The sequence below is a fragment of the Mytilus galloprovincialis genome, chromosome 2 (assembly GCF_965363235.1).
Source record: "Mytilus galloprovincialis chromosome 2, xbMytGall1.hap1.1, whole genome shotgun sequence".
NCBI classification, from domain to species: Eukaryota; Metazoa; Mollusca; class Bivalvia; order Mytilida; family Mytilidae; genus Mytilus; species Mytilus galloprovincialis.
This window is the reverse complement of record NC_134839.1, coordinates 19,614,907-19,638,828: the sequence shown is the minus strand read 5'-3', so window position 1 is coordinate 19,638,828 and position 23,922 is coordinate 19,614,907. Positions and strand designations below refer to the sequence as shown.

Sequence of the window (23,922 nt, the reverse complement as noted above, 5' to 3'; positions counted from 1 at the left end):
TCCTTTGGTCAGGCCTTGCCATATACTTTATTTAGAAAAGAAAATTGTATTGCACATTTCTTATATACAATTAATAAACATACCGAATACAATCGTAAATAACGGCAAGAAAAGAAATATTTGTAGTGATTTTGGATTCCATTAAAATTTCTTGATTCGTACCTTTGTCTTAAATTATGGCACCTTTATGAAATATCAAAGTTTTCTGTACATGTTGAATATTTGGAATAAAATTTAACCTTAAAGTGCAAAGTGCTTGCATGTTTCAAACTACAATCCAATTCCATTTTCATGAATGTGACCTTCCGAATTAGACTATTTACCGGATTCGTAATAACATTAGCAACACGACGGGTGCCACATGTGGAGCAATATCTGCTTACTCTTCCGGAGAACCTGAGATCAACTCCAGTTTTTGGTGGGGTTCGTGTTGCTAAGTCTATTATTGGTCTGTTTGTCTTCTTCTTTTTTAACCATGACGTTATTAGTTTTTTTATCTATGAGTTTGACTGTCCCTTTGGTATCTTTCGACCCTCCTTTCAAAAAGTAAGAACTAACGCGTACTTTTGACTACTAATTCTATCAAAATATTCTAGTGCACCGTACTTTCATTTTTTAATTGTGATATCTGTAAGGTTTCAGAGCATTTTCCGAGCAAATAGTAGAAAAGATTGTGACCTTTTTAAAACCAATAAGTATGTATATGTGATACTGGATACTGGAATTGTGTACAGATGAAAACACGATATGTTTTTTTCTTCTCTTTGTTGCAGATCGTACTGTTGCTTATAATTGCTTTAATCCTCTTAAAAAAATAGGTCAATACATGTTACTGACAACCATGCCACATTATCTTTTAACTAATTCCATTGTGTATTAAAACAATCAATTTCTTAGAGAGATTTCATCAATCAATGATACTACAAAACTAGAACTGTTGAGAGATTGCTACGTAAACTACACTACAGACTCTTATAAACGTTAACATACATTGAGTTGAGTTTTATGCATTGTAATGTTTCGAGCAATACTGCTGACGAATGTGAATAAACTCATCATAGATACCAGGACTAAATTGTGTATATACGCCCGAAGTTTGTATTCCATTAATAAAACAATTATAAAAATTGCATTTGCAAATAGCAGCATAGTTTTTATTATTCTTTAACCAACAATTGCACTTATTTCGCTGTTATACCTGCAAAAGAATTATTATAGTGAAATACTTGTACTTTATATTACAGCAAAATTTTGTATAAAAATATTAAAAGGTTAAGCTGAAACATATTTTTTTTTATTTTATAGTATTGTAACGTTATTATTCAGCATGAACATGCATTTTTATTCTCTTTTATAACACTACTTTAAGCAATCATTGTATGTGTTTTTAATGATATTTCAACGACAAAAATCTTTTATTGTTAAATTTTCCTGTAAAATAATATATTCCATCCTAGTGGGAGATATTATAGAAATAATTGTGCAAATCGTGATTCAGGCATGAAATTTGGTATGAAGGTCGAATAAATGATAATTAATAGAAATCAGCTGCTGGCCATAAAAAATTTCCATTTTTTCAAGATGGCCACCGCTCATTGTAAATCCGTTTTAAATGGAAATTAATGAATAACACATATTTCATAAATGATATCACAATTTGAACAGGATTCCTCTTCAGTTTGCCAAAGCTAGCCATTGCGCTTACATCATGCACTATCATAAGTAATAATTATAATATTTGATGAACTTCGTTTTACAATTTTTATGAGATGTCATGTTTGCCTTATCATAAATTGATTAGACATAGAACAGTGATAACATTATATACTGACTCTTTTTCACAGATGAATCTGTATAGTCCGGCACATGTAACGTCGTTCCATTTCAAGTTCAATGGAGCATACATATGTAAGCAGTTCTCGTTTCCGCCTATGTTGTCTGGTATATTAGGAAACCAGTCAGTAAAATTGAACACCTGGTCTGTTTGAGCCCACATCCACCTTCCTTCTACGACATCATCTCTACCTCCTAACCAATAGCTTATACCTACATTTGTAAATAATAAACGATAAACAACTAGGGATAGTTACATATGAAGACTTACAAAGAAGCAAATTGAACATTTTGAGTTAGTAAACTCATTCAAATTCATTAATACACAAGTTTAATGAATGACTTTATGTAAATGTATCAATGTTTGAACTGGTTTTGCATTTACTCAGTATGATCTGCCATTAAACTGGAGTACCCATCAAAGATATGAAAATGTGGGTGTTATTTTAAAACTTTAACGAAGCTACAATGCATACTAATAAGATACTGTAAGAGTCGTTGTGTTAGATAATTGTAGGTTTTGCCATAAGGATATTTAAAAAAAATTATCAAAATCATCGTCATCCCGTTTAGACATTTTCATCATTTGCCGAAACCGAAACTGAGGCCGAAACCGAACCCAAAACAAAGGATAGTTGAGTAAATTGAAATTCTAAAGTGAGAATCTAAGTTGGTTTTAAGTTTTATTGAAAGGAAGCCGTATTTTCAATTACATATTTATGAAGCTGACAATGAATAAATCTTTATTCCTGCTAGTTGATGTACCTAGTAATCAATATACATTGATAAACTAATTTATAGAGAGAAGGCAACGAGTGTGGGCTGACTATAAATTATCTAAACAAGCTAATTTCTTGTCGACTTTAAAGTTATTTCAAATTTTTGATGTCACTCAGCTTTAGTCTATTTACTTTCGCTTAAAATTCTTGTTTTTTAAAAGTCATGTCATTTATTTTTTTAAACCCGCACCTGAAATATAAAACATTGAAGAACCTGTGCTAACCTTTATTTCAGACGCGGTTTAAAAGCGATCCGGGTCACCCCTTATAATGGCTACAGTTATGATTAATGCAGACTTTTTACCTGTTTCACACTAGTCCAAATAATTATGACGTCTTGCAAGGTCATTTAATTTTTTTCTGTGACGCCTTCCTACGACGTGTCCTTCGTGTCGTAGGAAGGCGTCAAGAACAAAATTGACGTCTTGTTTGGGGCTTTGATCACCCTTTTTTTCAAAATTTAACCTTGATCCACATAAGATTGTGTTTGCTTATTTGGTGTTTGGTCTATGCATATCTGTCTGTTTATTGACAGTGAAATCACATCTTCTTAATTATAGATGATTGTCCCACAAAATGTCGAAAATGTGTATATTTCATTTTTTCTAGCTTCTCTCGTGGGATAGCGGTACATTTTTGGCCACTTTATATGTGTTGCGTCTAAATTGAATTGTACATAGTAATCAAAGGTACCAGGTTTATAATTTAATATGCCAGATGCGAGTCTCGTCTACAAAAGACTCATCAGTGACGCTCAGATTAAAGTAGTAAGAAAGTACAAAGTTGAGGAGAATTGAGGACCCAAACGTTCTAAAAGTTGTGCTAAATGCGGCTAATGTAATCTATGCCTGGGCTAAGAATATCCGGTAACACTTAATATTGACTGAATTGGTTAAACAAATAAAAAAAGAAGACAGTTTGGGACAGCAACAAGTAGATATAGGAAGATGTGGTGTGAGTGCCAATGAAACAACTCTCCATCCAAATAAAAATTTATTAAAGTAAGCCATTATAGGTCAATGTACTATATATGAATCAAAACTCAGATCGGAAAAGCATGGACGATATGTTAGTTATTTATGAGTCGTTGTGAATAGTAACAGAAATTAAGCTATTAATAATATGCAGATAAAAAATTTGTTCTTCAGTTTATCTAATTTTTCGTAAATTATCTTTATAAATGTTTGTACAATCGAAAGTCTACACAAACTCTAACGAAATTTTCAAAAAGGACAAGGGTTTCATTCACCGAAAATCTCGTGCGTTTCTGCGAAAACATAACGTGCGATTTGGCGAATAAAAAAAGGAAAGTAGATCCTTACGCGATGCACTTGCGCATGTCAATTGCGAACTGACCAAATATTTTTTTTTATCACCACCAGTCAACTGATACCGACATTATCAGCCAGTACACTTCAAAAGAAAAATGCACAAATTCCCGATAAATCAAAATATTGTATGAGTCTCAATTATTTAATACTAGCAGTATGAATATTCATTTAATTTTCGTTTCAAAGATATGAATACAAGTTTTGAAAAGTTTTGTTTTCGAATATGCGTACCTACCTGGTCCTTCCGTTCTACACATGTTAAAACTAAAAACGTCGACTGTTCTTTGGATTGAACTTCAGCAAGACGGGCGTTGTGGGCACGACAACTGAACTAAATATACAAGGATTCATAATGTATCCAATTGTTGCGCATATTTTAACACACAATGATATCAAAATGATAATAATCAAGTTATTGGAAACATTGACAGATAACAATCATTGATGACAAAATTATGTCAGAAGACTGCCAATGAGAATTTTAAAAGAGACCAAACGACAATAAAATATATTGAAATATACAAGTACCTGTATATCCGCCATCAATTTACCGTTTCAGTATTAAATGCATTATTCAAAATCACACGTTACCATATTTGGGATTTTAACAAAATTTTCACATAAAAAACATTCGACCAATGAAATAACATGAATTTTATTTTGGAGTTTTAGTTATGAAATTATTAACATTTATTTGGTTCCGAAAACAGCAAAAAAAAAATTGAAACACGACCAAAACATGCAAAAAATTAAAAAACAAAACACGGAACAAAACATGCTAAAAAAAACAAACAGTACACGGATCAAAACATTAAAAAAAACTTACAAATAAGTAACAAAACCCCAACAAAAACAGGTACTGAATGATGTAAAGATTGTTGACCGAAAAGGGGAAAATGAAAACAAATCTTTCAACAAAGAAACGTAGAAGAAAAATTCCAAAGCAATTTGGAAATACAAAAATTCTAGGTTTACAAAAAGGAACAGAAAATGGAGAACTACTAAACGAACAAAGTGATGAAACATTTGATAGACTAAAGATGAAAAAGAAAAGGTTGATACTTTATCAATATTCTTCAATATTTTATGCACGAAAAAACCCGTGAGATAAAAAGGTGAGGTTTCTACTTTACGGATAATAGATACATGTACCAACTACGGCCAGAATGTAGAAAAGAGCCAGCTGAATGAATAGCAGTACCCTTATGCATATCTTTTAGTATAACTCATTAAGAACCAATACTGTTCCAAGTAGTCAAAAAAGAAGCACAAAGTAGCGCTATCTTAATACAAAAGGGCAAACAAAGTATTCCTAGTACATATTTACTATAGGCCTGTGATCCTTCGTCAGTTGCACGCAAAGTTAAAGAAACATTGTGCACATATTTATTTTGGAGTTTTAGTTATGAAATTATTAACATTTATTTGGTTCCGAAAACAGCAAAAAAAAATTGAAACACGACCAAAACATGCAAAAAATTAAAAAACAAAACACGGAATTAACAAATGTTTACTGATGGCCATTTTGGATGTATATCAACGAAAGACGTCCCTTCAATTGTTAAATGTCATCGACAATTGGTTAGAAACCCTTGTTAATTGAAAATCTAGCAACATTAGTTAAACATCATGGATTTAACAGTTGAATAAGCATTTCATTTCTCATATCCTCAGAGTTCAAAAGGCCCTGAACCTTAAATCATGGTTCTTTAATTTAATTTTTTTTTTGGCATTTTTACATGTTACATTATGATTTACATTTAACTTATAAGTTATTTTCCAGTTACCTCAGCGTTCAACCAATTAAAAAGTTCATGGCTGAAGAAATAGCAAGATGAACCAAAGTGATGCCATTCCAATGGGCATTCAGTGGTTCCTTTATCTGAAAATATATGTTCAAATCAATGTCTCATAGCTCTTTTGTAAACACAATTACATACATGTAAGGCATAGTAGGTAATAAATAACCAGTTATTTGGATTTGTTTAGGGTTTTAAATAAATGTAACTGAAACAAATTGTGTTCTGTTTTAGAATGAAGCTTGTCCCTTAATTAAGCATTTGAATGTTTTTATTACTACATTGATTTATATTTCTTAAGATATACTTGCACACTTGCGAAGGTTCTATTTACTTCGTTTATGTGTTGTATGCAATATAATTAATTAAGAAGAAAACTTCATTAATTGTTCGAATTTGTGTCTGAGCATTTTTGTGTTATAAAAATCAATTCAAAACATTGGTTTATTGGCTCTTTTGTGTACAGATATAATATGCTTTAACATTGAGTTGTATTGCGTCGAACATTTCCTTCACTTTTTTTCCCAACTTTCGCTATAAAAAGCAATCAGTGATCAAAGACAGTTATATACTAAAAAATTAACATCCATCTTAGATTTCAAATTTGTATCAGACTCATTGGGTTTACAACCATTAACTCACTAAAGGGTTATATCTAAATAAGAAAGAGAAATCAAAGAAAAAAAAATCATAAAAAAAATCGAATTACTATTAAAATTAAGAATGGAAATGGGTAATGTGTCAAAGAGAGATAACAAACCGACCAAAGAGTAGAAAATAGTATAAGGCCATTAATGGGTCTTCAACACAGCGAGAGTAAAGGTGTACATAATTTGTTTCAATGGAATCCCTGAATAAATAATTTATCAATAATACATAGATTACGTTCATTGAAATCCAAAACGTAACTCCTGAAACGGGTAAAGTAAACAAGTATATAGAAGCTATAAGATGGTACACAAGGAAACTTAATTATGGATTGAGGTTCAAAATCTAAATTCCAAATATCCCACAGACAGAAACATGATAGTTAAAAAAATTGTTAATTGATACCCAATTCATACAATAAATAGAATAATACATAATATGGAGAAATAATATAACCAAATCTTAAAGTTATATTAAATTTCCAAATAAGTCAAAGTCTACATACACTTGCTTCTTTTTAAAAGTCACTTCGTACAATCACCGTGAAATACTTAAGTTCGTAGACGATTGACTATTAACTTGACCTAATACATTCCATTACCAAATTTCCCACTATTTTGACGGCTTATTGTATATTGTCATACATTAGAAGTTATTAACTATTGAGATTGAATCAATGACCCTCATTATAAGTGGTCGTGTATCAATACATTTACATTCGGCATCTGTAGTTCGTACTTTACATCACATCAACTAGCAATAATATTATAATTTCCATATAATTTCTCTTGACCAATTCATGTACGTGTCAATGATGGTGATAATGAGATGGTAAACACAAGCTATAGTGCTTGATTTGCAGATGTCGACTGATGAAAGCGTAGCTTGGTCTGGTTTGAAGTCATATTCACGACCATGGTAATTTTTATCTTTATTATAATAACGGAGTATACATTATCGTATTTGTGCAAACCATTAACTACATTACTGGTTCATGTTCTGCTTACCCGTCTGGTGCACCTGAGAAAAACATTTTTTAGGGTTTTTTGTTGATGTTGTTGCTCTGTCTATTGTTTGTATGCAGTGTTAAGTAAAATGTCGGCCTTTTCTTTGTGGTTTTTGCAACAGTTTAGTCGTTTAGTCGTTTTCTCTCCGACTTTGGATCATTTATTTTTTGTCTTTTACCTCTCAGTGTATGAAACATAATGTTCTTTAAACATTACTTCCTCCTTCGGTCAGGCCTTGCCATATACTTTATTTAGAAAAGAAAATTGTATTGCACATTTCTTATATACAATAAATAAACATACCGAATACAATCGTAAATAACGGCAAGAAAAGAAATATTTGTAGTGATTTTGGATTCCATTAAAATTTCTTTTGTCTTAAATTATGGCACCTTTATGAAATATCAAAGTTTTCTGTACATGTTGAATATTTGGAATAAAATTTAACATTAAAGTGCAAAGTACTTGCATGTTTCAAACTACAATCCAATTCCATTTTCATGAATGTGACCTTCCGAATTAGACTATTTACCGGATTCGTAATAACATTAGCAATACGACGGGTGCCACATGTGGAGCAATATCTGCTTACTCTTCCGGAGAACCTGAGTTCACCTCCAGTTTTTGGTGGGGTTCGTGTTGCTAAGTCTATTATTGGTCTGTTTGTCTCCTTCTTTTTTAACCATGACGTTATTTGTTTTTTTTTATCTATGAGTTTGACTGTCCCTATGGTATCTTTCGACCCTCCTTTCAAAAAGTAAGAACTAACGCGTACTTTTGACTACTAATTCTATCAAAATATTCTAGTGCACCGTACTTTTATTTTTTAATTGTGATATCTGTAAGGTTTCAGAGCATTTTCCGAGCAATTAGAAGAAAAGATTGTGACCTTTTTAAAACCAATAAGTATGTATATGTGATACTGGAATTGTGTACAGATGAAAACACGATATGTTTTTTTCTTCTCTTTGTTGAAGATCGTACTGTTGCTTATAATTGCTTTAATCCTCTTAAAAAAATTAGGTCGATACATGTTACTGACAACCATGTCACATTATCTTTTAACTAATTCCATTGTGTACTAAAACAATCAATTTCTTAGAGAGATTTCATCAATCAATGATACTACAAAACTAGAACTGTTGAGAGATTGCTACGTAAACTACACTACAGACTCTTATAAACGTTAACATACATTGAGTTGAGTTTTATGCATTGTAATGTTTCGAGCAATACTGCTGACGAATGTGAATAAACTCATCATAGATACCAGGACTAAAGGTTGTATATACGCCCGAAGTTTGTATTCCATTAATAAAACATTTATAAAAATTGCATTTGCAAATAGCAGCATAGTTTTTATTATTCTTTAACCAACAATTGCACTTGTTTCGCTGTTATACCTGCAAAAGAATTATTATAGTGAAATACTTGTACTTTATATTACAACGAAATTTTGTGTAAAAATATTAAAAGGTTAAGCTGAAACATATTTTTTTATTTGTTAGTATTGTAACATTATTATTCAGCATGAACATGCATATTTATTCTCTTTTATAACACTACTTTAAGCATTCATTGTATGTGTTTTTAATGATATTTCAACGACAAAAATCTTTTATTGTTAAATTTTCCTGTAAAATAATATATTCCATCCTAGTGGGAGATATTATGGAAATAATTGTGCAAATCGTGATTCAGGCATGAAATTTGGTATGAAGGTCGAATAAATGATAATTAAAAGATATTAGCTGCTGGCCATAAAAAAATTCCATTTTTTCAAGATGGCCAGCGGTCATTGTAAATCCGTTTTAAATGGAAATTAATAAATAACACATATTTCATAAATAATATCACAATTTGAACAGGGTTCCTCTTCAGTTTGCCAAAGCTAGCCATTGCGCTTACATCATGCACTATCATAAGTAATGATTATAATATTTGATGAACTTCGTTTTACAATTCTTATGTGATTTTATGTTTGCCTTATTATATATGCATTAGACACAGTACAGTGATAACATTATATACTGACTCTTTTTCACAGATGAATCTGTATAGTCCGGCACATGTAACGTCGTTCCATTTCAATTTCCATGGAGCATACATATGTAAGCAGTTCTCGTTTCCGCCTATGTTGTCTGGTATATTAGGAAACCAGTCAGTAAAATTGAACACCTGGTCTGTTTGAGCCCACATCCACCTTCCTTCTACGACATCATCTCTACCTCCTAACCAATAGCTTATACCTACATTTGTAAATAATAGACGATAAACAACTAGGGATAGTTACATATAAAGATTTACAAAGAACCAAATTGAACATTTTGAGTGAGTAAACTCATTCAAATTCATTAATACACAAGTTTAATGAATGACTTTATGTAAATTTATCAATGTTAGAACTGGTTTTGCATTTACTCAGTATGATCTGCCATTAAACTGGAGTACCCATCAAAGATATGAAAATGTGGGTGTTATTTAAAACTTTAACGAAGCTACAATGCATACTAATAAGATACTGTAAGAGTCGTTGTGTTAGATAATTGTAGGTTTTGCCATAAGGATATTTAAAAAAAGTATCAAAATCATCGTCATCCCGTTTAGACATCTTCCTCATTTGCCGAAACCGAAACTGAGACCGAAACCGAACCCAAAACAAAGGATAGTTGAGTAAATTGAAATTCTAAAGTGAGAATCTAAGTTGTTGTTAAGTTTTATTGAAAGGAAGCCGTATTTTCAATTACATATTTATGAAGCTGACAATGAATAAATCTTTATTCCTGTTAGTTGGTGTACCTAGTAATCTATATACATGGATAAACTAATTTATAGAGAGAAGGCAACGAGTGTGGGCTGACTATAAATTATCTAAACAAGCTAATTTCTTGTCGACTTTAAAGTTATTTCAAATTTTTGATGTCACTCAGCTTTAGTCTATTTACTTTCGCTTAAAATTCTTGTTTTTTAAAAGTCATGTCATTTATTTTTTTAAACCCGCACCTGAAATATAAAACATTGAAGAACCTGTGCTAACCTTTATTTCAGACGCGGTTTAAAAGCGATCCGGGTCACCCCTTATAATGGCTACAGTTATGATTAATGCAGACTTTTTACCTGTTTCACACTAGTCCAAATAATTATGACGTCTTGCAAAGTCATTTAATTTTTTTCTGTGACGCCTTCCTACGACGTGTCCTTCGTGTCGTAGGAAGGCGTCAAGAACAAAATTGACGTCTTGTTTGGGGCTTTGATCACCCTTTTTTTCAAAATTTAACCTTGATCCACATAAGATTGTGTTTGCTTATTTGGTGTTTGGTCTATGCATATCTGTCTGTTTATTGACAGTGAAATCACATCTTCTTAATTATAGATGATTGTCCCACAAAATGTCGAAAATGTGTATATTTCATTTTTTCTAGCTTCTCTCGTGGGATAGCGGTACATTTTTGGCCACTTTATATGTGTTGCGTCTAAATTGAATTGTACATAGTAATCAAAGGTACCAGGTTTATAATTTAATATGCCAGATGCGAGTCTCGTCTACAAAAGACTCATCAGTGACGCTCAGATTAAAGTAGTAAGAAAGTACAAAGTTGAGGAGAATTGAGGACCCAAACGTTCTAAAAGTTGTGCTAAATGCGGCTAATGTAATCTATGCCTGGGCTAAGAATATCCGGTAACACTTAATATTGACTGAATTGGTTAAACAAATAAAAAAAGAAGACAGTTTGGGACAGCAACAAGTAGATATAGGAAGATGTGGTGTGAGTGCCAATGAAACAACTCTCCATCCAAATAAAAATTTATTAAAGTAAGCCATTATAGGTCAATGTACTATATATGAATCAAAACTCAGATCGGAAAAGCATGGACGATATGTTAGTTATTTATGAGTCGTTGTGAATAGTAACAGAAATTAAGCTATTAATAATATGCAGATAAAAAATTTGTTCTTCAGTTTATCTAATTTTTCATAAATTTTCTTTACAAATATTTATACAATCGAAAGTCTACACAAACTCTAACGAAATTTTCAAAAAGGACAAGGGTTTCATTCACCGAAAATCTCGTGCGTTTCTGCGAAAACATAACAAGCGATTTGGCGAATAAAAAAAGGAAAGTAGATCCTTACGCGATGCACTTGCGCATGTCAATTGCGAACTGACCAAATATTTTTTTTTTATCACCACCAGTCAACTGATACCGACATTATCAGCCAGTACACTTCAAAAGAAAAATGCACAAATTCCCGATAAATCAAAATATTGTATGAGTCTCAATTATTTAATACTAGCAGTATGAATATTCATTTAATTTTCGTTTCAAAGATATGAATACAAGTTTTGAAAAGTTTTGTTTTCGAATATGCGTACCTACCTGGTCCTTCCGTTCTACACATGTTAACTAAAAACGTCGACTGTTCTTTGGATTGAACTTCAGCTAGACGGGCGTTGTGGGCACGACAACTGAACTAAATATACAAGGATTTATAATGTATCCAATTGTTGCGCATATTTTAACACACAATGGTATTAGACGTGTTAGGAAAGTCGATACTACTGTTGGTGCTCGTGTTGGATGGAAGATAAATACAATAAGATTTGGGGGGTCATCTCCAAAATTATAAATACTCTATTTTTTATTACCTGTATGGCCACAGAAATACGTTATTTATAGTGTGCAATGCATGACCGATCGGGCATTGTTAAGAACCAAAATTAATTTTCAAATGTGATAATTAAAATAAATTACGTGGTACATTTGTAAATTAAGGATACACATGAAAAAGAGGGGATGTTTTTGTTTTATTTTCAGAATCAACAAAATTCCTTCAAAAAAAAATTTGATAAGGGTTTTGTCCCGCTTGATCTCTCAATGGAAGCAAACTACTAGTATCGTTTTGCTTCATTCTGGTACGATTTAAAAAAATAATAAAAAAAAAAAAAACTATTTTGGAAAACACAAATCCCCTTTTCACAATATGAACGCTCGATGATTTATTTTATAATGCAAATTTGGGATTTTGTTGTTCACTTGCCTAATAACTTTTAGCATTGTATGATTGGGTAGCATTTGCATTGTTTAATGTCTCCCGAAAAGTCCACCAAACAATTCAACTGTTTGTTTTAGTTCGTTCCTTTGCTGTTCCCATAAGGTCACAAACGACTCTGACTGTCTCTAGACGTCTTATTGCGTCAAATAATTCCAACTGTGACCTTGACCTTTGTCTTCAAAAATTAATAGGATTCTAGATTTTCATAAGGACTAAAAATGAATCAAGTACGGTCAAATTCCTAGAACGATGTTAAATATAGAGTGTCAACAAGTGTGTTACGGACGGAAAGGCGGACCAAGGGTAAAGAAACCCTCGAATTTTGTAGGCGAGAGAATAAACTTGAACCCATTGGAATCGGAAATGCAGACAGATGTTATTTTACACGAAGACAATGGGGTTCAAATCGTAAAAATTCAACTAAAGCAAAGTTTGTTTGTATCGTTCTTTAAATGTCGTTTAAACTTTTTGTTTCTAAAATCAGAATTATCAGAAAAGCTTATAACGATCTTTCCAAAGACGTATGCTTATGATATAGAATCAAAAATCGTGGACACCTTTTTATAGTCTTATAACAGATAAGGAGTGTGTGTGTGTGGGGGGGGGGGGGTATTTATTTTTGTGTTGATTTGTTTTGTGTTGTACTTATTTTTATTTGCTGTATACTACCAGTGTGCGCATTCAAAATCTAACTTCAATTACTGAATAAGAGGCTGATGGTGTGTGACCGGTTCATACATAATATTGCGGGGTTAAATATGTTCGTAAGAGCTCTTGACGAAACCCTTTTCTAACATCGGACAGTCGTGTAATTGTAACAGTAATTCATAAGTACATACTATGCAAATCGATTGAAAATGGCATGACTCATTATATCGGCAGGAATCGTTAAAAGAAATAACATAAAGACAATAGACACAAAGTACCAATATCAAAGTACTTGCAGTTGCTGAAAGCTAAAAGTATTAATAAAATAACAAAGGCTTACAAGATGTTTAAAAAAGATAAATTATTCACAAAACTAATATTAATTTGTCTAAAAATGTATTTATTGAATCTTTTCTGGTTCTTAAACAAATAATTTGATCTTCTCCTGCGTACTCTAATAAATACAATTGTTACAGATTTGTCTCAGAGGTATCAAACACGCCCAAACAGGTAACAAAAATGTTCAGTTTTTGTACTCATTGAGAAGGTCCCCAATCATATTGTATATTTCTTCCGACCAACACGAGCGCCAGCAGTAGTATCGACTTTCCTAACACGTCTAATAAAATGATAATAATCAAGTTATTGGAAACATTGACAGATAACAATCATTGATGACAAAATTATATCGGAAGACTGCCAATGAGAATATTTATATTTATGAAATTATTAACATTTATTTGGTTCCGAAAACAGCAAAAAAAAATTGAAACACGACCAAAACATGCAAAAAATTAAAAAAAAAAACACGGAACAAAACATGCTAAAAAAACAAACAGTACACGGATCAAAACATTAAAAAAAACTTACAAATAAGTAACAAAACCCCAACAAAAACAGGTACTGAATGATGTAAAGATTGTTGACCGAAAAGGGGAAAATGAAAACAAATCTTTCAATAAATGTTACGTAGAAGAAAAATTCCAAAGCAATTTGGAAATACAAGAATTCTAGGTTTACAAAAAGGAACAGAAAATGGAGAACTACTAACCGAACAAAGTGATGAAACATTTGATAGACTAAAGATGAAAAAGAAAAGGTTGATACTTTATCAATATTCTTCAATATTTTATGCACGAAAAAACCCGTGAGATAAAAAGGTGAGGTTTCTACTTTACGGATAATAGATACATGTACCAACTACGGCCAGAATGTAGAAAAGAGCCAGATGAATGAATAGCAGTACCCTTATATATGCATATCTTTTAGTATAACTCATTAAGAATCAATACTGTTCCAAGTAGTAAAAAAAGAAGCACAAAGTAGCGCTATCTTAATACAAAAGGGCAAACAAAGTATTCCTAGTACATATTTACTATAGGCCTGTGATCCTTCGTCAGTTGCACGCAAAGTTAAAGAAACATTGTGCACATATGAAAATTAACAAATGTTTACTGATGGCCATTTTGGATGTATATCAACGAAAGACGTCCCTTCAATTGTTAAATGTCATCGACGATTGGTTAGAAACCCTTGTTAATTTAAAATCTAGCAACATTAGTTAAACATCATGGATTTAACAGTTGAACAAGCATTTCATTTCCCATATCCTCAGAGTTCAAAAGGCCCTGAACCTTAAATCATGGTTCTTTAATTTTCATTTTTTTTGCATTTTTACATGTTACATTATGATTTACATTTAACTTATAAGTTATTTTCCAATTACCTCAGCGTTCAACCAATTAAAAAGTTCATGGCTGAAGAAATAGCAAGATGAACCAAAGTGATGCCATCCTAATGGGCATTCAGTGGTTCCTTTATCTGAAAGTATATGTTCAAATCAATGTCTCATAGCTCTTTTGTAAACACAATTACATACATGTAAGGCATAGTATGTAATAAATAACCAGTTATTTGGATTTGTTTTGGGTTTTTGAATAAATGTAACTGAAACAAATTGTATTTTTTTTTTAGAATGAAGCTTGTCCCTTAATTATTCATTTGAATGTTTTTATTACTACATTAAGTTATATATCTTAAGATATACTTAGACACTTGCAAATGCTCTATTTAATTCGTTTATGTGATGTATGCAATATAATAAATTAAGAAGAAAACTTCATAAATTGTTCGACTTGTGTCTGAGCATTTTTGTGTTATAAAATCAATTTGAAACATTGATTTATTGGCTCACTGTCTTTATTTGTGAATTATTCATAGGGTCCACATTTTGTGTTTTTAAACATTGTTCAACATTAACATCCATCTAAGATTTCAGATTTGTATCAGACTCACTAGTTTTACAACCATTAACTCACCAAAGGGTTATATTTAAATAAGAAAGAGTAATCGAATTAAAAAAAATCATAATAAATTCGAATTACTATTAAAATTAAAGACCAAACAGCCTATTGTTTATGCGCATCAGCTAACGCAACTTGGTAGTGACATAAAAGCTCTATGACGTTGTTCCTAGCAACGAAAAAAACGTCAAATTATAACGTCCTATTTCGCGGATTCCATCATGGTGTACGCTACGTAGGTACGCTACGTCTCCCAAGAAAAGAGGAACTATTATGCGTCACGCTACTTTAATATCCTGTGGAAATTTAACACAAATGGACACATAAGATACTACACTACATTTAACCTTCGTTCTAATAAAAATAATAAAATATCAATTTTGATCTCGACTTTTTGCATTTGCGCCGTTCTGCATTTCATTTTTTTTTATTCTTTCACATGCGTAGATTTTGTCTTATATTTGCGCTATCTGCATTTCATTTTTTTTTCTTCTTCACTTGCGTAGATTTTGTCTTTCGTTTGCGCCGATTGTGTACAGGTTAGGTGAAAGTTTTTTTTATGCCCGATTTATGGGCATTATGTTTTCTGGTCTGTGCGTCCGTTCGTTCGTCCGTCTGTCCCACTTCAGGTTAAAGTTTTTGGTCAAGGTAGTTTTTGACGAAGTTGAAGTCCTATCAACTTAAAACTTAGTAAACATGTTCCTTATGCAATGATCCTTCTCATTTTAGTGTCAATTTTAAAGAAATTAAAAAAATTGAGTATTCACAAGGTTAGGCCGATAATCAAGTATTCCTAAAAGTTTTGACATACTGGCAACATGTGCATGTAACTGATGTCTGGATGATTCTCGTAAAATATTGTCCGATCTTGCAATGAAGTTAAATTTATTTATACTGCTTATTTGACAAAATCTTATAGTAAAAATAAAATGATGACAAAGGGTCATTTTTGTTTGTCATTTGTTTCATTTCAAATTGTCTTAAGGAGAAATGATAAACATATTGTCTAATCTCACTGAAGCTTACAGCTAATTACCTACTGTATGTAGATCAACACTTTGGTTTGTCTGCTTGCTTTGTTTGTATATTTTGTATAATTATATTTTGATAACGTTCAATTCAATTAAATAGCATATAGGGGAGAATGGGGTAAGTGGACACATTAAGCGTATACACACGTTTCAGCTCGCTACATACCTATATATAAAGATGTCAATCTTAATTACAGAGCTTGAGTAAACATTTATACAAACAAAGCAAGGAAGCCCACCAAAGTTTTACCCTACATGCATTAGGAAATTAGCTGTAAGGCAAAAAATATTAATAAAACTAATACTCAGCGAATTAAAATCAAAATTTTCGGTGTTTAAAACTAAATTGTTGTAAATTTTACTTATGACAAAAACAATTGCTCCAAGAATAATATCTTACATAAAATCGCTCCCTTTCATTTAGCTACAACTGTGACCGGAAAGATTGAAAACAAATTTCGATTTTCAATGCCGGCAACAACCTTTTCTTTGTTTTAATTTCCAAAATGAGCACTTTAGATTTATTATATTTTATCCTGTTGGAGAAATCTTACTTTGTAGTTTTCAACGGAAAATTATTTCTAAATTAATTTTTGAATCAAAACTTTTTGTATTTTATAATTACTGTCTTGTTTATTGAAAACACATGAGGTAGTAATAAAAGGATTGTATTTTAAGATAGATGTATAACGTTTTAGAATCAAAACTTTCATTCATATATTATACCTATACTTTTAATTTCCTTATATCTTAAATATTCTAAAATAATGAATTTACTCGATGAAATAATTTCTAAACGTTCGTCTTAGTCGGGAAAAATAATGGTATAAAGAACTCCGTCCATGCTTTTGTATGTCCGTCTTTCAACAGTACCGAATGAGTTCGTTACGGCAAACTTCTGAAATTGACGCGAAAAAGAAACAAGCACATCTAGTCTGGTATATTCAAATACTCTGTAAGTTAACCAGTGCCATCTTTCATTTCTATTTTTATTTTCAATAATTTTGCTTATGTGGGACAGAGGACAAAAACAGACCTTCAATACAAAAGCGGCGTGAAAGGTTATTTCAAACAATTTTCCATTCCGGCGGATAGTGTTTCTGAAGGTTTATATTGTGCGGCAACAACATCATAAAGATCTGAAACTGATACATGCTTAATCTCTAGTATTACCAGAAAACAAAGGAGGTGAATATAGTTGTTATTCTTGGAAATTTAAATGTGGGTTTCAAACGTCCAATTTGCGATTTGTTTTTTCAAATAGTGCGCCAGCAAGGAAAGTTTGTACTATGACGTCAGATGCAATGTTCTGAAGAAAGACAACTCTTTTCTTCAAAACGAACGAGAAAAAAACATGAAAATTACTCTTAACTTTTTTGAAAGGTCGGTGACATACACTTTTTTTGCTTTATTTTGAAGAGTACATATGTCACTTTCCTTCTTTAAATTTTTATGAAGAAATCACTGGTAGATATTTTTTAATACTGGAAACGTTTTTCAGTTTTACGTTTAATTTTTGGCGGGAATGAAATAAATCATATTTTTAAAGATCAAATCAATATGAGCCTTAAACTCTTGAACCTGTATTTGAAAGATACAAATCTACTGTTTAACGTGAAACAAGAATTATGCTTGTAGGTTTGATATAAAGCATTTTTTTGAGAGTTTAGATAACAAGCAAATATTATGTTAATATTCGGGAAAACACGAAACTGAGGTTGCTATAGTGACAAAACTAAGTCGGTGACCCCCAATTTTTTTCATCATATTTTGTTCCTCAAATCATGCAACACCTTCACACAAAATTTTAAGAAAAAATCACTGATAGAAATGAATAGGCTGTTTGGTCTTTAAGAATGGAAATGGGGCAGGTATCAAGGACAGATAACAAACCGACCAAATAGTAGAAAACAGCCTAAGGACACTAATGAGTCCTCAACACAGCGAGAAAATCCAACGCCGCTAAACATACAAGTGTCCTAGTTCAGTGACAATAATAGTCACTAACTAAAATTAAAAGAATTACAAGACTAATAAAGGCCAGACAAAAATTAACAAACTTACCAGGAAAAGTTAGCAAAAACAGTAAATTCAATACTGAAAACGAATTCAGAAACGTGATTCCCATAATATTATAAATTCTTATCTGTACTACCGTTACTTTCAAAGTGATTCAAATTCCTTATCAAAATTATAATCTTTACATGTAACTGGTAATGACCATTTGGTCAACCAGTAAACGACAGTCTGGACGTCCAGTGCGTGAAATACTGTAATATTTAATTACTTGAACAAGTTACTACTTAATAAAAATTGTCAGTTTTCCTATCGAAGGTCTGTGGTTTCCTTCGGTCACTCCGGCTTCCTCCACCCCCCCCCCCCAAAAAAAAAAATATAGCCGCCACGAAATAGTCCCAAAACGGTGCTTAAAGGTGGCGTAAAAACATAAAAAATCAAAATCAAATCAATAACTTGTACACACACATTTGAAAATAATTTATCTTTTAAAGGGATTAAGAGACCAAATTTCTTAAATAGAAATCTCAAATCTTCAAAATGACCAATGATCAACATTGCTATCACCGTGCTCAATGTAGCAGCAGTGTATTGTGTTCCTGGTCGTAGTACGTACATTCCCATGGACGTCTGTTTGTAGTATACTTGATTATATTCTAAAACAGGAATGATAGTAAAAGAAGATTTCACTACGTTAACACCATAAAAAAGGAGAAACTTATTCAAAAACGTTTTCGTGGCTTTAGTCAATCTGTTTAAACTTTATTAAAATAAGAAGATATTAATTGGTTTGATTGTCAATGGGACAATCATCCTTTTATCTAACAGAGATAAAAGGACGACGATTTTAACAACTTAAGGATACCATATGGACTTCAAAAATGACATTTTTTGTAGTGATTAAGATATTAACACAACGTTGGATGCTGAACCCTTGTTTTTTTTTTAACATTTTTACCTATTGCGTCTATTTGTTTTGTCCACACATCGTTGTCAATAAAATGGATTTTTTTACGACCGACATACCAGTGAAGGGTTTATCTGGCTATAAAACCAGGTTTAATCCACCATTTTCTACATAAGACAATGCCTGTAACAAATCAAGACTGTGACAGTTGTTGTTTGATGTGTTTGAGTTATGATTTTACCATATGATTAGGGACTTTCCGTTTTGTATTTAACCCGGAGTTTAGTATATTTGTGATATTACTTTTCACGGATACCGTTACAATTCAAAAGAGGAAACAACGGCCTGCATGATTCATCTACTTAGTATATAATTCAGAAACTTGAAAATTGAACAAATTTTCTCACATAGGATTTGTATCCCAGTCTTTTTGTTTTGATTTTAGAATGTAATACGAATCATTTTTGCACAATTAAAGCCAAGAAGACAATGAATATTGATAAACTAAACTGAGGCTAAAGCATAACCAACCATTTGCTGATCCGATGAAATATATTCATAAGAGATTAAAAAAAAAGATTTTAAGGCATCTTGTCATACTACAAGTTAAAAAAAGAGGTATAAATAGTAAAGTTTACCTATGTTCCAAACTTTTTTGAATCAATTGTGGATACTGTAAATCAAGTTATTTTCGCAAGCAATTTATTTTTTCGACTTTGACGATAAGAAAAACACCGACATAAAAATCGTCACGAATATGTTGAATGTCGATCTTCTCTTTTTTTAATACGCCAGTGAAAATAGAACACGGCGAAAATTAATCGCCGTGAAGTCGAATAGAAACGATCAAATGCGAAATAAAGTATCCGCTAAAATAAATTGGTTTACAGTATACTAATTTAAAAGATTAGCACCTGATGGAATCTAATAAATTCCAAACCATCCAAGACCGCTTGCATCGGCAGCTATTGCACATTCTTTTCACCATATGTAGTAAAAATGTTTAAGATATTTACTGCACGACGGGTGTCACATTTTGAGCGGAATATTCTTACCAATCCAGTGCACCTGAGATAACCCCGAGTTTTTGGTTGAGTTTGTGTTGCTCAGACTTTGGTTTTATATGTAGTGTTTTGTGTACATTTGTTTGTCTTACGGTCTTGTGTTTAGGTCAAGCCGTTGTCAGTTTAATTTCGAATTTCGAATTTGAATATCATCTCTTTACAGACCAGACAACTGTTTTGCGTCATTCAAGTCTAAGACCGCCAAACATGTCTTTTGTGTGACACAGACCAGTCATCTTAATATTTTCTAACCATTCAGCCAACAAAATAACTAAACATTTTGTTCAAAGATATCAGAATGTATTACGTTGAAGTAAACATGGTATACAAAATAAAGGATGATAAGGGACGACATCAAAAGTTCAGTGAAGGATATAAAACTTAATTCACATAGTTTTTTCACTGACACCCCCCCCCCCCGCAACCCTCTCTTAACTTAGTTTGGAAAAAATTGATTGATCCATATGGATATATGTAAAAATCAATGTCGGATAACCAAATCTTGCAGCAGTTCAACCCCCCCCCCCCCATCCCCAAACTATTTGAATCAAGTTTTTTTTATCTTACATTGTTCTTTTGATGTCGTCCCTAACACAGTTTATAAATAAGATTTAAACATCAAATGTACTGACACGAAATGATTTGAACGTTTAATTTATTTATTCTAACAGAATAATAGGAAAACAATTGTGAATTTAATGCAGATCTCCCCTAGATGGCCGATATATATTCAGTATTTCTTTGAATTAAGAATATATTTGATTAACTATTGGTCCAATTAAATCTAAAAGCAAAACGACTTGTTTTCACATTGATATTTGTTTATCCTATTGTTTCAGAACCATCTCCGAAATACCTACAAAAGAAAAGTTAACATTTCACCAAAATAGATAATCAAGAATTAAATTCGAAGTTGTTATTACCTGTTCCTTTTTTCAAAAAAGTAATTTTATTTGTTGTACTATCCTGGTACCTTTGACAATGTTTGATAACGATTTACGATAGTACATAATCAGCTCAGGTTTGTTAGATTGTTGTGTAAGTTTTATAACCAATATCATAAGTAGAATACTAACGACATTTTATACGTTTTATATTTGAGGTTTATCTTAAATTTGTATTTTTTTTTATTAAAGCACCGAACGGCAACATGAAAAGAATTAAAAACCAATTCTTTCCACTAGTAAAGATCTATTTTGATATTGAAATATGAAAAACCAGTTTAAAATGTTAGTTCCTATGGTTTTATGATGTATTAATATCAATTTAAAACAAAGGTCAAAATCTAGAACGTCCTATTAACCTATGACCTTGACCTCAATTTCAAGGTCACAAACCAAGGATCTTAAATCAAAAGACCCTAGGTCTTTAATATGTTTGGATAAAGAGTAATATCACTTTACGGGTAAACCTAAATATAAGATGGGCAAAAACTCCCATTTATTGTCTGCGCACCCTTTCACCCAAAATATACAAGTAAGGACATGTCGCAACTAACAATTTATGAAAAATTATTTGTCGATATGTCATACGGTATTTGAAAATCAGTGAAAATAAGCAAAAATCAAAATTTAGAACATGACCTTGACCTTTGACCTTGACCTCATTTCATTTTTTTGGACCAAGGACCTCAAATCTGAAGACCCTAGGTCTCTATCACTTATGGTTTACCAGTTAGAAATGCATAATACTTATATCATTTACATAAGGGGAAATAACTCTCATATGGAGTCTCTGGAAAGCTTCGGTCCAAATAAATTGCCTTATCCTGAAGATGTAACGAGCAATTTGGTAAAATAAATTTGTCGTAATCTTTTACGGTTGCGAAGGAGTAGTGGCCACAAGAAAAACAGTGTTCGGGGAGATAACTCTTACAACGTAAAGTATTTTGTTACGCGGTTGAAAATTTTTAAAGCGTATAAACTATACGATATCATATTCCAAATATCTAAGCGACATCTTTTGAAACATCAACAATATGCAAGAAGAAAATTAGGCGGAAGAATAAAAAAATAAATAATAATAATAATAATTAAAAACCAATTGTTCAGAGAACAATTGAAGGTCTTTCCACTAGTTAAGATCTATTTTGATATTGAAATATAAAAAATCAGTTTAAAATGTTAGTTCATATGGCTTTATGATATATTAATATGAATTTAAAGCAAAGGTCAAAATCTAGAACGTCCTATTAACCTATGACCTTGACCTCAATTTCAAGGTCACAAACCAAGAACCTTAAATCAAAAGACCCTAGGTCTTTAATATGTTTGGTTAATGAGTAATATCACTTTACGCGCAATTCTAAATGTAAAATGGGCAAAAACTCTTATTTATTGTCTGCGCACCCTTTCAACCAAAATATACAAGTAAGAATATGTCGCAACTAACAATTTATGAAAAATTATTTGTCGATATGTCATACGGTATTTGAAAATTAGTGAAAATAAGCCAAAATCAAAATTTAGAATATCACCTTGACCTTTGACCTTGACCTCGTTTTCGTTTTTTTGGGCCAAGGACCTCAAGTCTGAAGACCCTAGGTCTCTATCACTTATGGTTTACTAGTTAGAAATGCATATCACTTCAATCAAATGAAAAAGGGGGAATAACTCTCATATGGGGTCGCCATATAGCTTCGGTCCAAATGAATATCCTTATCCTTAAGATGTAACGAGCAATTTGGCAAAATAAATTTCTTGTAATCTTTTACGGTTGCGAAGGATTAGTGGCCACAAGAAAAACAGTGTTCAGGGAGATAACTCTTACAATGTAAAGTATTTTGTTACGCAGTTGTAAATTTTTAAAGCGTATAAACTATACGATATCATATTCCAAATATCTAAGCGACATCTTTAGAAACATCAATACTACGCAAGAAAAAAATTAGGCGGAAGAAAAAAAAAAATAATTAAAAACCAATTGTTCAAAGAACAATTGAAGGTCTTTCAACAAATAAAGATCTATTTTGATATGAAAATATTAAAATTCAGTTAAAAATGTCAGTTCCTATGGCTTTATGATGTATAAATATGAATTTAAAGCAAAGGTCAAAATCTAGAACGTCCAATTAACCTTTGACCTTGACCTCAATTTCAAGGTCATAATCTTAACATCTCGAATCAAAAGACACTAGTTCCTTAATATGTATGGTTCATGAGTAATATCACTTTACGCATAATTCTAAATATAAGAGGGGCGAAAACTCCCGTTTATGGTCTATGCACCCTTGCAACCAAAATTTATAAGTTACGACATGTCGCAACTAACAATTTAGTAAAAATAATTTGTCGATATCTTATAAGGTTAATGAAAATAAGTGAAAATAAGCCAAAATCAAAATTTAGAATTTGACCTTGACCTTTGACCTTGACCTAATTTTCATTTTTTTGGACCAAGGATCTTATATCAAAAGACCCTAGGTCTCTATCACTTATAGTTTACCAGTTAGAAATGCATATCACTTATATCATATACAAAAGGGGGGATAACGCTCATAT

General features: G+C 31.7%; 2 protein-coding genes across 5 annotated transcripts in view; both read right to left on the bottom strand.

Annotated features, from left to right (window-relative positions):
• Positions 1-1,883: 1,883 nt before the first annotated feature.
• Positions 1,884-18,621, bottom strand: LOC143063068 (perlucin-like). Of its 2 annotated transcripts, none has more exons than XM_076234997.1 (5): positions 18,500-18,621; positions 14,828-14,922; positions 11,778-11,871; positions 9,576-9,646; positions 1,884-2,046 (listed from the first exon to the last, which is right to left on the bottom strand). In XM_076234997.1, the coding sequence occupies exons 1-5, from the start codon at positions 18,561-18,563 to the stop codon at positions 2,041-2,043; spliced, it is 330 nt and encodes a 109-aa protein (XP_076091112.1). In that variant the 5' UTR covers positions 18,564-18,621; the 3' UTR covers positions 1,884-2,040. The 2 variants fall into 2 exon arrangements, with proteins under 2 accessions (XP_076091112.1, XP_076091111.1); XM_076234996.1 differs by lacking the exon at positions 1,884-2,046 and adding an exon at positions 8,735-8,800 and having other exon boundaries at positions 9,433-9,646.
• A 2,442-nt stretch (positions 18,622-21,063) lies between these two features.
• The window catches only part of LOC143063070 (perlucin-like), a 47,743-nt gene continuing 44,884 nt past the window's right edge, over positions 21,064-23,922 (bottom strand). For all 3 annotated transcript variants that reach the window (XM_076235000.1, XM_076234999.1, XM_076234998.1), the window contains exon 5: positions 21,064-21,278. In XM_076235000.1, coding sequence (XP_076091115.1) covers positions 21,245-21,278 — 34 coding nt within the window. In that variant the 3' untranslated portion in view covers positions 21,064-21,244. The remainder of the gene's footprint in view (positions 21,279-23,922) is intronic.